Below are 12,372 nucleotides of genomic sequence, written 5' to 3' on the forward strand. Positions count from 1 at the left end.
TTGTCTCTCTTGGTCATCTGTTGAAAATCCTCTCATTCCGATGCTTATAGCCTCCAATACCCCTCTCCATCCCACTGTGCCTCCTGCACTACTCAGCAGCTTTGCTCCTTTTCTTTCCTCCATCAAGCCAGAACTCCTTTGTCCCCATCCCTCCATTCTGTTCTAGGTTCAGCTCCCTGCCTCCCTGGCTGTGGCTGAGATACCATTGGAATGCACTCCAGTGGTCATAATGGAGTATAGTGTTTGCGTTTGCCTTGAATTGGCTCTGAAAGGGGCATTCTGCTGGCTGGCACCTGGGGGTGCACTAAAAAGAGCAAGGCATTCACAAAGGAAAGTGCAAAAAACCAGGCTGGTCCTTTATATGGCCGAGTACCGTTAGGACCACCACACACAAACCAAGCTGATGGACCAGCAGGAGAGGAGGCAGAGACAAAGCCATCCTCTAAGGGACCTGAGAGTCCCGCCCCTCCCTCTTCTACCATACTCTCCTGCCATGTTTTATAGGCTTGGCTGCGTTAACCATGGCAGCCTAATCAACCTGAAAGAGCGTTGTCCTAGATTGCTCCCCAATTATTGCCTGCCTCCCCCCCGGTGCAGACACCAACATAACAGACATACAGGGACAGGCCTCACTATCTCCATTTGTCACTTATTCAACACCAGTTTTGGCTAGTTAGTTGGCTGTCATCACCTTTGACTAACCTGCTCCATTAGTCCCAGGTCATGGGGTGAGAGTAGTTGGGTGTGATTGAGGATTTGGGGCAAGAGAGTGGAGGCTGTGACACCAAAGTACAGGCCATGTCCATTTTTAAAGGATGTGAAGTCATTTTGAATTCAAACAGTCAATGGGAGAGAGGCTTGATTTAACTTGTACGCATGGGGCAGGGCCAGTTTCTAACTTGGAAGTTATTAATAGTTAATATGTGAACTTAAATACACAATTTGCTTAGGGACAGTTGGTAGATTCATTCAGATACATGTTGCCTTCCTTGGTTTGATCTGCTGTCAACCGATAATGTTAGAGTCCAAGGAGATAAGAGGTTAATGATGTAATGTCAGCATGATCAAATCCAATTTATATTTCACTTAACTGCACAAAGACAAACAGAACATGTAAACGTTATCTAATTGCTTTAATTACAGTGCTTTTCTCCAAAAAAATTAACGGAAACTTTACATTAAAAAAAAATACCTGTTTAGACATTTTGGTAAAGAGATTAACAAGGTTTTCAACAAAGGTTCAAGCAATCAGTTTAAAATCAAGAGAAGTTGTTTTAATCCAACGCCTTTAAAAGAAACACTACGACATTTCCATAGCACTCTGGTGGACAGGGCTGGGGTCAATTCAGGAAGCAAAATTAAATAAAATGCATCTATTTTCAACGACTTCTCAAACTGTGGAGTAGAAGCATTTTGAAAGTTCATTACAATCAAGTTTCAAATTCACTTCCTGAATTGACTGCCTTCAATTCGATCCCAGCCCTGCTGGTGGAATAACACCCAAAACCTTTTGATAAGATGCTCAAAGGTTCGTAATGGAACAGCATGTTTCTTTGACATGAGGACAAAAGTATACCTCAGAACTTGCCACAGACAACATGAGCTGCAAAGGAGAGAAGATACTAGCACTAATTTCAAAAATGTGGAGCTCATACAGATTTCTTATTGCCACTGACACATGCCTCATTCCAAAACAATATACTTTTATCATTTTCATTAAAAGGCATGAAAACATCTTGAGGTCATAATGGAGGCAAATGCAGGACGTCAGAATGTAGGCCTATAACTGTTTTGTCATACCAGTGCATCACATAGCATACACCTTAAATTATAGGGTTGTTGTGGCGCTAAGTCATTGTGATGCGGATGTTGAGGGGTAACAGGAGGGGTAACGACAGAATGCTTGTGCAGACTAAAAATGTAAACAATCAATTAGCTAGTCCCGCTGACAATCAATGTGTGTTTGAGATAGATTCTGCACAGGATATGGGATTATTATAGCAAATGGATAGACAGGAAGGAATTCTGCTTCTCTAGGCATTGTAAAGATCTGTTGATTTGTGAAGAATCTATGAATCTCTAACATGCACGTGTTGCTCGCCAACAAGACCAACATACGGACCACATCCTGCACTTTTTTTGCTATTAAATTCAGGTTCATTGTGACAAAGGCAGTACACATGATTATTAACCTAAACCGCTGTCATACAAACAATGCTGAACAGACACCTCTGCACCTCTGTTCATCATAAAGCAGGTGAATGATGAGACTCGGGAACAGACTGCATGGCAGCCACTTCTCAAAATGATATGGCACACAACAAAAGCTGGTAAGTGTTGACAAGACTTTTTGACTTTGAAGCCCATGAGCTCTGCTTTAGGCTTCATCTCAAGAACATACTCACAGTACAACTAGTTAATGCCAGTGTTTTGCTAAATGGTATTTTGGGAGAGCAGGATATTGTAGCATTGAGGTATTAAACCATAATTGTTTCAAGTAGTGCATCTGTATAAATGCATTATTCAGAACCCCCCCCCAAAAAAAAATATATATGAAACGCTCCTTCTTACAGTACAAATTACCAGCTGACGTATAATGCAGTCATTAAATGTTAGGTTGAGACATGGGGTCCCATGATAGCTGGTTTAATCATTTTTTTTTGCCTCCCTTTTCAATTTACTACACACGAGTATGTCTGCCAAGAAGAGGAAATAACCCAGGTCCATTTTTGTAAGTGTGTAATAAGCTGCCTCATAACCCCCCCCCATTTTTTTTTACTATTTACATTAAATAAGAAACCCTGACAGTTTTCCAAGATTGGGTTATTATCTTTCCTGGCCCATATGGTGTATTGTTGTAACTTGAGATGAGAAATGAGGGCAGGTTTCCAGTAGGTACGTTTTGACAAAAGTAGCTCAATTTGCAACATCAGAAGAGTACAAACAACAGTAGAGAGAAGATAGTGTTACCCTTTTCACACTACTAAGCCAAGCCAAACTGAACCTTGCCGAGCTGTACTGCATCGGCCTGGTTACTCATCTACCACAGTTGCTAGAACCTTGCTGGAAAGGAAAATGTGGAAGGAAAACATCCGAGCCACTGTACGGTTTGGGTCGGCAGGATAGTGTGAAAACGGTATATGTGAGTTGAGGAGGACAGCGGATGATTAGGCCTATTTCTGGTTTTTTAACTGATTAGACAACCAATCCAGTCCTTCATAGAGACCGTCTCCGCTGGTAGCACAGGTGGCCTGGATGTACCAGTTTCTATGGCGGAGGGAGTGCAGTCCCAGCTTGTCTGTGATTTCGGCCGCATTCATAGCATTTGGGAGGTCCTGAAAAGAGACATTTTCCCATTATGAGACAAAAGCTAAGCCAGGGAAGGACATCCAAAGTATAGTACAGGGGTGTATATATAGTAATTTCTATATTATTAAGACAAAAATGTAAGTCGGCTGCTTTTAGGCATCATACACTGGATAATTGAGATGAAAAAAATGTAGCATACCTGTTTGTTAGCGAATACTAATAAGACTGCCTCTCGTAGTTCATCCTCTGCCAACATTCTCATCAGTTCTTCACGGGCTTCGTTCACGCGCTCTCTGTCATTGCTGTCCACAACAAAGATAAGACCTGAAAAACACCCCGAGAGAAAAACATGAACATTTTGAGTCATCTGACTTGCCTCTACAGGGTCAACATTAATGCTTGCCCTCTTGTCCAGGACATTTTTTTTTTTTAATTGTCGGACAAGAAGTATATAGATTTAAGCTGTCCGAATGGACAAGTAAAAAAATTATAGAAATTAACACAAAAATCACAATATCAAAACAATTAGCCTATTACGATCAGAGGGGCTAACATTGGAATACAATTCAAATCTATTTTTCCATGTACACCAATAAAAAAGTCTACATGTCAAAATGTAGGTGACATGTCCAAATCGATGCTAACTTAAGTGAGGTGACAGAAAATGTAGAGAAACTTTAATGAGACTTTTAATTACATAAATATAGGTTAAAAGACGGTCATGTTTGACAAATATAGTAAAGGATAATTAACAATAACTTCTAAAGGCATGATTCTGTTGACATACTCGAGGCACAGTTAATTCAGATCAAATGGTCACAAGACTGGAGAGTGAAGGACAGTGCCTGTTGCGCACCGCACATCACCCGCCTTGAATCTGAGCGGAAGCTATTGAAACTATTTAACCACAAACTTAATTGTTTAAAACCTGGACATTTTATGAAGCATGTCTTACCTTGATTCAAAATAGCCCGGTCAAAATATCACCATAGTAATGTTGAGGGAATTATTTTATAAACACTTAATATGCCATTGAAATCAGCCTTTCTCTCATGTTCTATTAGTTTTCAAATCAACATTATTTTATTGTCCAGCAGCCAAAGGTATAATCCTAGTCATATTAGTAACCCATGCTAGTTGATGTATCTTTATATCTACCCTTTTAATTTCTAAATTATATTTTCATCCTGGTCAGATGAAACTGCTCACCAGTGCGGTGTGCTTTTGAGAACAAGCGTATTCCCGCTAATTGCATTTTGGAACATTTGCGTGTACTCTACAGCCATGTGTGCATTGTTTAGCTTATAATACGAAGAAATAAAACTATCAACATTTTAAGCTAAACGGTCTGATCTGTTGCAACAGCCTCATTGCTTTAAACATTTTTAAGTGGTTGTATGAATTTTGGATCAGTCGTCCCATAACTGTCCCAGAGTCTGTTGAACCATATATGTATTTTTTAATCTTCCCAGGGATGACCAGACACCCTTCATTTCGAGCCCTGGAGGGAATTATTTTATAAAGACATTTGGTATTTGGTTGTAATTGTAATGCTGCAATATTTTATAGGCTACCAAGGGTGGCGAACCATCCTCCAGGAGAGCCTTAAAGGGGCATTGTTGTAATTTGACACAGGCTTGAATAGGTAAAGAAGCCAATAGGCAGTGTAGCCTACATTTTTGTCTGATTCTGTATATTAAAAAAAGTTTGTAATGCATCTTATTTTGTAAAGTGGTTATTTGCATCATACAATGCAAGTGACTTGAGCTTTTGGACAAAAAAAGTATAATCAGTCTTACTTGTCAAAAGCACAAGTGGCTAAAAAGTTAATGCCAAGCCCTGCTCTAGTCTGTTCACCCCTTTGACAGGAGTGAAATCACTTGCTGTCTGCACATAACTTACCCTGTGTGTTCTGGAAGTAATGACGCCACAGCGGTCGAATTTTGTCTTGACCGCCTACATCCCACACTGTAAAACTTATGTTCTTGTACTCAACTGTCTCAACATTAAAACCTGAGTGGAGGAGAGAAGATATGAATAACCTGTACAACCTATTTGAGGCAACACATGAACATGTCTAGGGGGGAATGAATTATGCTGTTTTTAATAAAACATTTTAAGTCTCAATGTTACACAAAATATAATATACATACAAACTGGGCTGACAACATGTAGGCCTACACAACACCAGTACTACTACTTACCTATAGTTGGAATGGTAGTTACAATTTCTCCAAGTTTTAACTTGTACAGGATTGTTGTTTTACCAGCAGCATCGAGACCCACCATGAGGATCCTCATCTCTTTCTTGCCAAATGCTTTAAAGAGACTTGCAAATAAATTCCCCATAGTGAAGATGAGGGATTTAACTTTGTCAGAAGGAAAACTAGAGAACAAGAGAAAAACCAATCAGCTTTGTAACAGTCAGTGTGTATTTTTGCGCTGCCAATTATAGGTTAACCCATATTTTAAGCATTTATGAGTTGTTCAATATGCCTAGTTTAGAAACTTGCTGACAAGTTATTTTTTAAGCTAGCAAGATAAGTTCTAACAGGAAGCTACTGAGCTAGCTAACCATGTAGTTAGCGTCAACTGTTAGTTAGGTAACGTTAACTATCTTGCGTTATACAAATCATTTGTATACTAGCCAGTTGAATAAAGGAAGACAACTATCGTGTACAAAACTGTCTTGCAGTGATTTGACAGTAGACAAATGGCTAGCTTTAAGTTAGCTATCTACTTAGCTAAGCTAGTTAGCTGGATGTTTTGCTAGCGACGTTAGCAAGTGGAGCCCAGCTAAATTAGCCTAGCCAGCCACCTGGCAAGTTTTTTCCAGAACTTTTTAACTAGCTAGACGCCATGAAATGAATCCTTTTTACGTTATATAGCTACTTAGCAAATAAAAACCATGTAAAATGTGACTATTATCATATTCAAACATCAAGAGTATAAATTACAGTTGTTTTCAATTCTTTCCTCTTCAAGGCGTTTCCTTCCTCAAGATGGCGATTATTATTTAGTCACGTCAGAGCTTCCAGAATTACTTCCGTGAAACGGCCGAAACAGAGCCTTTGGCATATGGCCAGAGAGGAAGAGGGATAACACGGATTACAATCTGTCTTCTCCAGCAGATGGCGTTTTTCTTATTTTTTCACACACCAAGCAAGGAGTTTTTGTATGGAGATGAATGAGTCGAATATGGTCAACAAAATATCGAATGGCTTATTTGTTACAAGAGGGTTATTTGATCAAAAATACGTTTTGTAATGCTCAGGTTGTTATGAGTGTACTGATATAAGTAGGACACGTGACATCCTGTCATCTTTTAGACAAAAACACTTTATATGTTTTGAGGGGCAGTAGGTAGCCTGGTGGTTAGAGCGTTCGACAAGTTAACGAAAGGTTCCAAGATCGAATCCCTGTTTTGTAATGCTCAGGTTATTATGAGTGTACTGATATAAGTAAGACACATGACATCCTGTCATCTTTTAGACAAAAACACTTTATATGTTTTGAGAGGTAGCTTAGTGGTTAGAGCGTTGGACTAGTTAACCCAAGGTTGCAAGATCAAATCCCTGAGCTGACGAGGTAAAAATCTGTTGTCCTGCCCATGAACAAGGCAGTTAACCCACTGTTCCTAGGCTGTCATTGAAAATAAGAATTTGTTTTTAACTGACTTGCCTACTTAAATTAAAAAAATATATGAGTTGTGCCTGTTAGTGCATCCCTGGATCCTTCAGATGTCTTTACCCTAAGCTTAGCCATAAGCCTTACCTAACCTTAACCATTTAAAATGTCAACTTCAATGGGGTAGGGACATCCCAAGGATTCCTGATAACAAGAATCACTGTGGTTGTTCAAACATGTATCTGCCCTCTTGTTGGCTAGAATGGTTTGTCTTCTTCTGTGAGGTTTAATAACGGCAGTTGGCATCCAATTTATCTTGCATTACCGCCACCAACAACAGGGATCCTCTCAGGGTCCCTCACCCTTGACCAAACCATCCTCCTCTACTTCTGCCTCTCTCACACCGGACACTTCCGATCTCCAGCAACATGGGCACCCCTACAGTTGACACAACTTTTTCCACTGAAACTACACATTCCTCTGTCCCATGCCCTCCTGCACACTTCCCACATTTTGGAATCTCCCTCCTGACACGCCTTCAACATGACCATACTCGTGGTACCTGAAACACCGCAGTGGGTTTTGCACAAAAACACTAACAGGATAACTGAAATATCCTAACATGACTTTGTCAAGTAAAGACTGATTCAGAACTAAAAAGGGCAGACAGTGACTCCTCTACTTACCCACGCTCATCCACCAGGTCTGCGTCTCACCAAACAGTAGTCGTTACAAACACTGCAAATCTTCACCTTCAATTGCTCCACCTCTGCATTTAACGCTACCCCGTAAATCACTCCTTTCAATGGCGCCCTGTTCATAAGAGCAAAGCAAGAAACCGATCTTGCCCCAAGTTGCGTGACATGATTCGCCCACTCCCCCTGGGCAGAAGAAACACACACAGATATATCAAGTCCACTACCTGTTACCTTCACTGACTCAACTGCACCCTACTCCTTTCCCACCCACCCTGAAACCACACATGGATTCGCCAAGCGGCAATGATCCACTTTCTCCAAAAATGTCACTCCTACTGGACTAGATTCTTCTTTATCATGTTCATCAATGCAAGGCTCGGGCTCAGAGCTCATCACCACACCTTCCACTTCACTTAACTCACGCTCATTCACTTTAATTTCACTTCCAAAGCTCGACCTGGTGTACTGTTCACACTGTTTGTACTTGCCACCAGTCTTCTTAGTAAAGAAATGTTCTTCTGTGAGGATTTCAATACTACAGCATAACATTTCCTACAGGTTTCAAATCAAATTTTATTGGTCGTATACACATGCTTTGAATATGTTATTGTGGGTGTAGCGAAATGCTTGTGTTCCTAGATCCAACAGTTCAGTAAAATCTAACAATACACAGCAATACACACATTTTAAAGTAAAATAATGGAATTAAGAAATATGAGGACGAGCATTGTCGGAGTCCGGAGTATAAATATATATTCAATGGATTCGTAAAGTATTCAGATCCCTTGACTTTTTCCACATTTTGTTACGTTACAGATGTATTCACATTTTTTAAAATCAATTTACACACAATATGACAAAGTAAAAACATAATGACAAAGTAAAAACAGGTTATTTGAATTCTTTGCTAATATCTTAAAAATAACAAACTGAAATATCACACAAATATACAGTACCAGTCAAAAGTTTGGACACACCTACTCATTCAAGGGTTTTTCTTTATTTTTACTCTTTACTACATTGTAGAATAATAGTGAAGAAATCAAAACTATGAAATAACACATATGGAATCATGTAGCCACGCTATGCCTTGATGACAGCTTTGCACACTCTTGGCATTCTACTTTGAAGAGTCTCAAATATTAAATATATTGTGATTTGTTTAACACTTTTTTGGCTACTACATGATACCATATGTGTTATTTCATAGTTTTGATGTCTTCACTACTATTCTACAATGTAGAAAATAGTAAAAATAAAGACAAACCCTTGAATGAGTAGGTGTGTCCAATCTTTTGACTGGTACTGTAATTATTCAGACACTTTACTCAGCACCTTTGGCAGCGATTACAGCCTTGAGTCTTCTTGAGTATGACACTACAAGCTTGGCACACCTGTATTTGGGGAGTTACTCCCATTCTTCTCTGCAGATCCTCTCAAGCTCTGTCAGGTTGGATGGGGAGTGTCCCTGCACAGCTATTTTCAGGTCTCTCCAGAGATGTTCGATCGGACTCAAGTCTGGGCTCTGGCTGGGCCACTCAAGGACATTCAGAGACTTGTCCTGAAGCCACTCCTGCATTTTCTTGGCTGTGTGCTTAGGGTCTTTGTCCTATTGGAAGGTAAACCTTCGCCCCAGCCTGAGGTCCTAAGCGCTCTGGAGCATCAAGGATCTCTGTACTTTGCTCCATTCATCTTTCTCTCAATCATGTCAAGTCTCCCTGTCCCTGCCGCTGAAAAACATCCCCACAGCATGATGCTGCCACCACCATGCTTCACCGTAGAGATGCTGCCAGGTTTCCTCCATACGTGACGCTTGTCATTCAGGCCAGAGTTCAATCTTGGTTTCATCAGACCAGAGAATCTTGTTTCTAATGGTCCGAGAGCCCTTTAGGTCCATTTTGGCAAACTCCAAGTGAGCTGTTGTGCCTTTTACTGAGAAGTGGCTTCTGTCTGGCCACTCTACCATAAAGGCCTGATTGGTGGAGTAGTGCAGAGATGGTTGTCCTTCAGGAAGGTTCTCCCATCTCCACAGAGGAACTGCAGCTCAGTAAGAGTGACCATTGGGTTCTTGGTCACCTCCTGACCAGGGCCCTTCTCTTCCAAGTACTTAGTTTGGCTGGGCGGCCAGCTCTAGGAAGACTTGGTGGTTCCAAACTTCTTCCATTTAAGAATGATGGAGGCCAATTTGTTCTTGGGGACCTTAAATGCTGCAGAAATGTTTTGGTACCCTTCCCCAGATCTGTGCCTTGACTCAATCCTGTCTCGGAGCTCTACGGACAATTCCTTCAACCTCATGGCCTGGTTTTTGCTCTGACATGCACTGTCAACTGTGGGACCTTATATAGAAAGGTGTGTGCCTTTTCAAATCATGTCCAATCAATTCAATTTACCCCGGGTGGACTCCAAACAAGTTGTAGAAACACATTTCTGTTTCTTATTTTTAATGAATTTGCAAACAATTCTAAAAACCTGTTTTTGCTTTGTCATTGTGGGGTATTGTGTGTCGATTGTTCAATTTTAGAATAAAGCAGTAACTTATCAAAATGGGGAAAAAGTCAAGGGGTCTGAATACTTTCTGAAGGCACTGTACATAGAGCAGCAGCCTCTAAGGTGCAGGGATGAGTAACCTGGTGGTAGCCGCCTAGTGACAATGACCAAGTTCAGGACAGAATACTGGATGGCTATTTAACAGTCTGATGGTGTTGAGATAGAAGCTGTTTTTCAGTCTCTCGGTCCCAGCTTTGATGCACATGTGCTGATCTCGCCTTCTGGATAATAGCGGGTGAACAGTCCGTGGCTTGGGTGGCTGAGGTCCTTGATGATCTTCTTGGCCTTTCTTTAACACCGGGTTGCGGATGGTGCAGTTGCCGTACCAGGCGGTGATACAGCCTGACAGGTCCTCTCAATGGTGCATCTGTAAAAGTTTGTGAGGGTCTTAGGGGCCAAGCTGAATTTCTTCAGCCTCCTGAGGTTGAAGAGACGCTGTTCCACCTTCTTCACCAAACTGTCTGTATGGGTGGACCATTTCAGATGGTCACTGATGTGTATGCTGAGGAACCTGAAGCTTTTCACCTTCTCCACTGTGGCCCCGTCGAAGTGGATGGGGCCGTGCTCCCACTGCTGTCTCCTGAATTCCACGATCAGCTCCTTTGTTTTGGTGACGTTGAGGGTGAGGTTATTTTCCTGGCAACACTCCACCAGGGCCCTCACCTCTTCCCTGTAGGCTGTCTCATCGGTTGGTAATCACGCCTACCACTATTGTGTCATCTACAAACATGAGGATTGAGTTGGACGCGTGCGTGGCCATGCAGTCATGGGTGAATAGGGAGTACAAGAGGATCAGCGTTGAGGATCAGCGTAGTGGAGGTTCTGTTGATTACTTTCACCACCTGGGGGGGTGGCTGGTCAGGAAGTCTAGAACCTGTAGGAGAACAGTGGAGGTGATATGCTCCTTAACTAGCCTCTCAAAGTACTTCATGCTGACAGAAGTGTGCTACAGCGTGATAGTCATTTAGGTGAGTTACTTTCACTTTCTTGGGTACAGGAACAATGGTGGACATCTTGATGCAAGTGGAGACACGAGACTGGGACAGGGAGAGATTGAATATGTCTGTAAACACTCCAGCCAGCTGGTCTGCGCATGCTCTGAGAACGCATAAATGCATAAATGTCTTACTCACGCCAGCCATGGAGAACGAGAACTCACAGTCGTCGGGGGTGGCCCGTGTCGGCGGCACCGTGTTGGCGGCACCGTGTTATCCTGAAAGAGAACGAAGAAGGTGTTCTGCTTGTCCGGGTGCAAGACAGCAGTGTCTACGACGTAGCTGGTTTTCCCTTAATAATCGGCAATTGTCTGGATTCCCTGCCACATACGTCTCGTGTTTGAGCGTTTGAATTGCGACTCCACTTTGTCTCCGTACTGACGTTTTGCCTGTTTGATTGCCTTATGGAGGGCATAACTGGACTGTTTGTATTCAATCATATTCCCAGTCAACTTGCCGTGGTTAAATGCGATGGTTCACTTTCAATTTTGCTTGAATGCTGCCATCTATCCACGTTTTTTGGATTGGATAGGTTTTAATCGTCACAGTAGGGAACAACATCCCCTATATGCTTCCTGATTAACTCAGTCACCGTGTCAGTTATACCTCAATGTTATTCTCAGAGGCAACTCGGAACATGTCCTTGTCCGCGTGATCAAAACAGTCTTGAAGCATGGATTCCAAATAGTCAGACCAGCGTTGCGTTGACCTTAACACAGATACTTCCTGTTTGAGAATCTGCCTATAGGTTAGGAGGAGCAAAATGTAGTCGTGATTTGATTTACCAAAGGGAGGTTGGTGAAGGGCCTTGTAGCCATCCTGGAAGGGAGAGTAACAATGGTTGAGAGTTTTTGAAGGGCGAGTACTGCAGGCGATGTGTTGATATAACTTCGGTAGCGTTTTCCCAGATTTGCTTTATTAAAGTCTCCAGCTATAATAAATGTGGCTTCAGGATATGTAGTTTCACTTGGTCCAGTGTAGTTCTTTGAGAGCTGTCGTGGTATTGTCTTGAAGGGGAACATACACGGCTGTGACGATAACCGAAGAAATTCTCCAGGGAGGTAATGCGTTCGGCATTTGATTGTGATATATTCTAGTTCGTTTGTCAAAAGGACTTGAGTTCCTGTATACCACAATCACACCACGAGTAGTTAATCACGAAACATACACTTCCGCCTTTTTTCTTCCCGGAGAGT

The 12,372-nt window shown here is 41.8% G+C and overlaps 1 protein-coding gene across 1 annotated transcript; it reads right to left on the reverse strand.

The window, feature by feature from the left end:
• Positions 1-1,114: 1,114 nt before the first annotated feature.
• LOC106599871 (ADP-ribosylation factor 1) lies at positions 1,115-6,402 on the reverse strand. Its single transcript, XM_014191222.2, has 5 exons — positions 6,267-6,402; positions 5,514-5,695; positions 5,212-5,322; positions 3,509-3,633; positions 1,115-3,335 (listed from the first exon to the last, which is right to left on the reverse strand). Exons 2-5 carry the CDS (start codon positions 5,656-5,658, stop codon positions 3,174-3,176), a joined length of 543 nt encoding a protein of 180 aa, XP_014046697.1. The 5' UTR covers positions 5,659-5,695; positions 6,267-6,402; the 3' UTR covers positions 1,115-3,173.
• Positions 6,403-12,372: the final 5,970 nt, after the last annotated feature.

This window comes from Salmo salar, chromosome ssa03 (genome assembly GCF_905237065.1).
Source record: "Salmo salar chromosome ssa03, Ssal_v3.1, whole genome shotgun sequence".
Classification (NCBI taxonomy): domain Eukaryota; kingdom Metazoa; phylum Chordata; class Actinopteri; order Salmoniformes; family Salmonidae; genus Salmo; species Salmo salar.

Bases quoted from the DNA above. Each gene is read 5' to 3' on its own strand.
- LOC106599871 (XM_014191222.2), bottom strand. From the start codon at position 5,658: ATGGGGAATTTATTTGCAAGTCTCTTTAAAGCATTTGGCAAGAAAGAG. The intron at 5,323-5,513 runs GTAAGTAGTAGT...TCCTCCACTCAG, and splicing joins AACTACCATTCCAACTATAG to GTTTTAATGTTGAGACAGTT. The intron at 3,336-3,508 runs GTATGCTACATT...GTCTCTTTTCAG, and splicing joins TAGTATTCGCTAACAAACAG to GACCTCCCAAATGCTATGAA.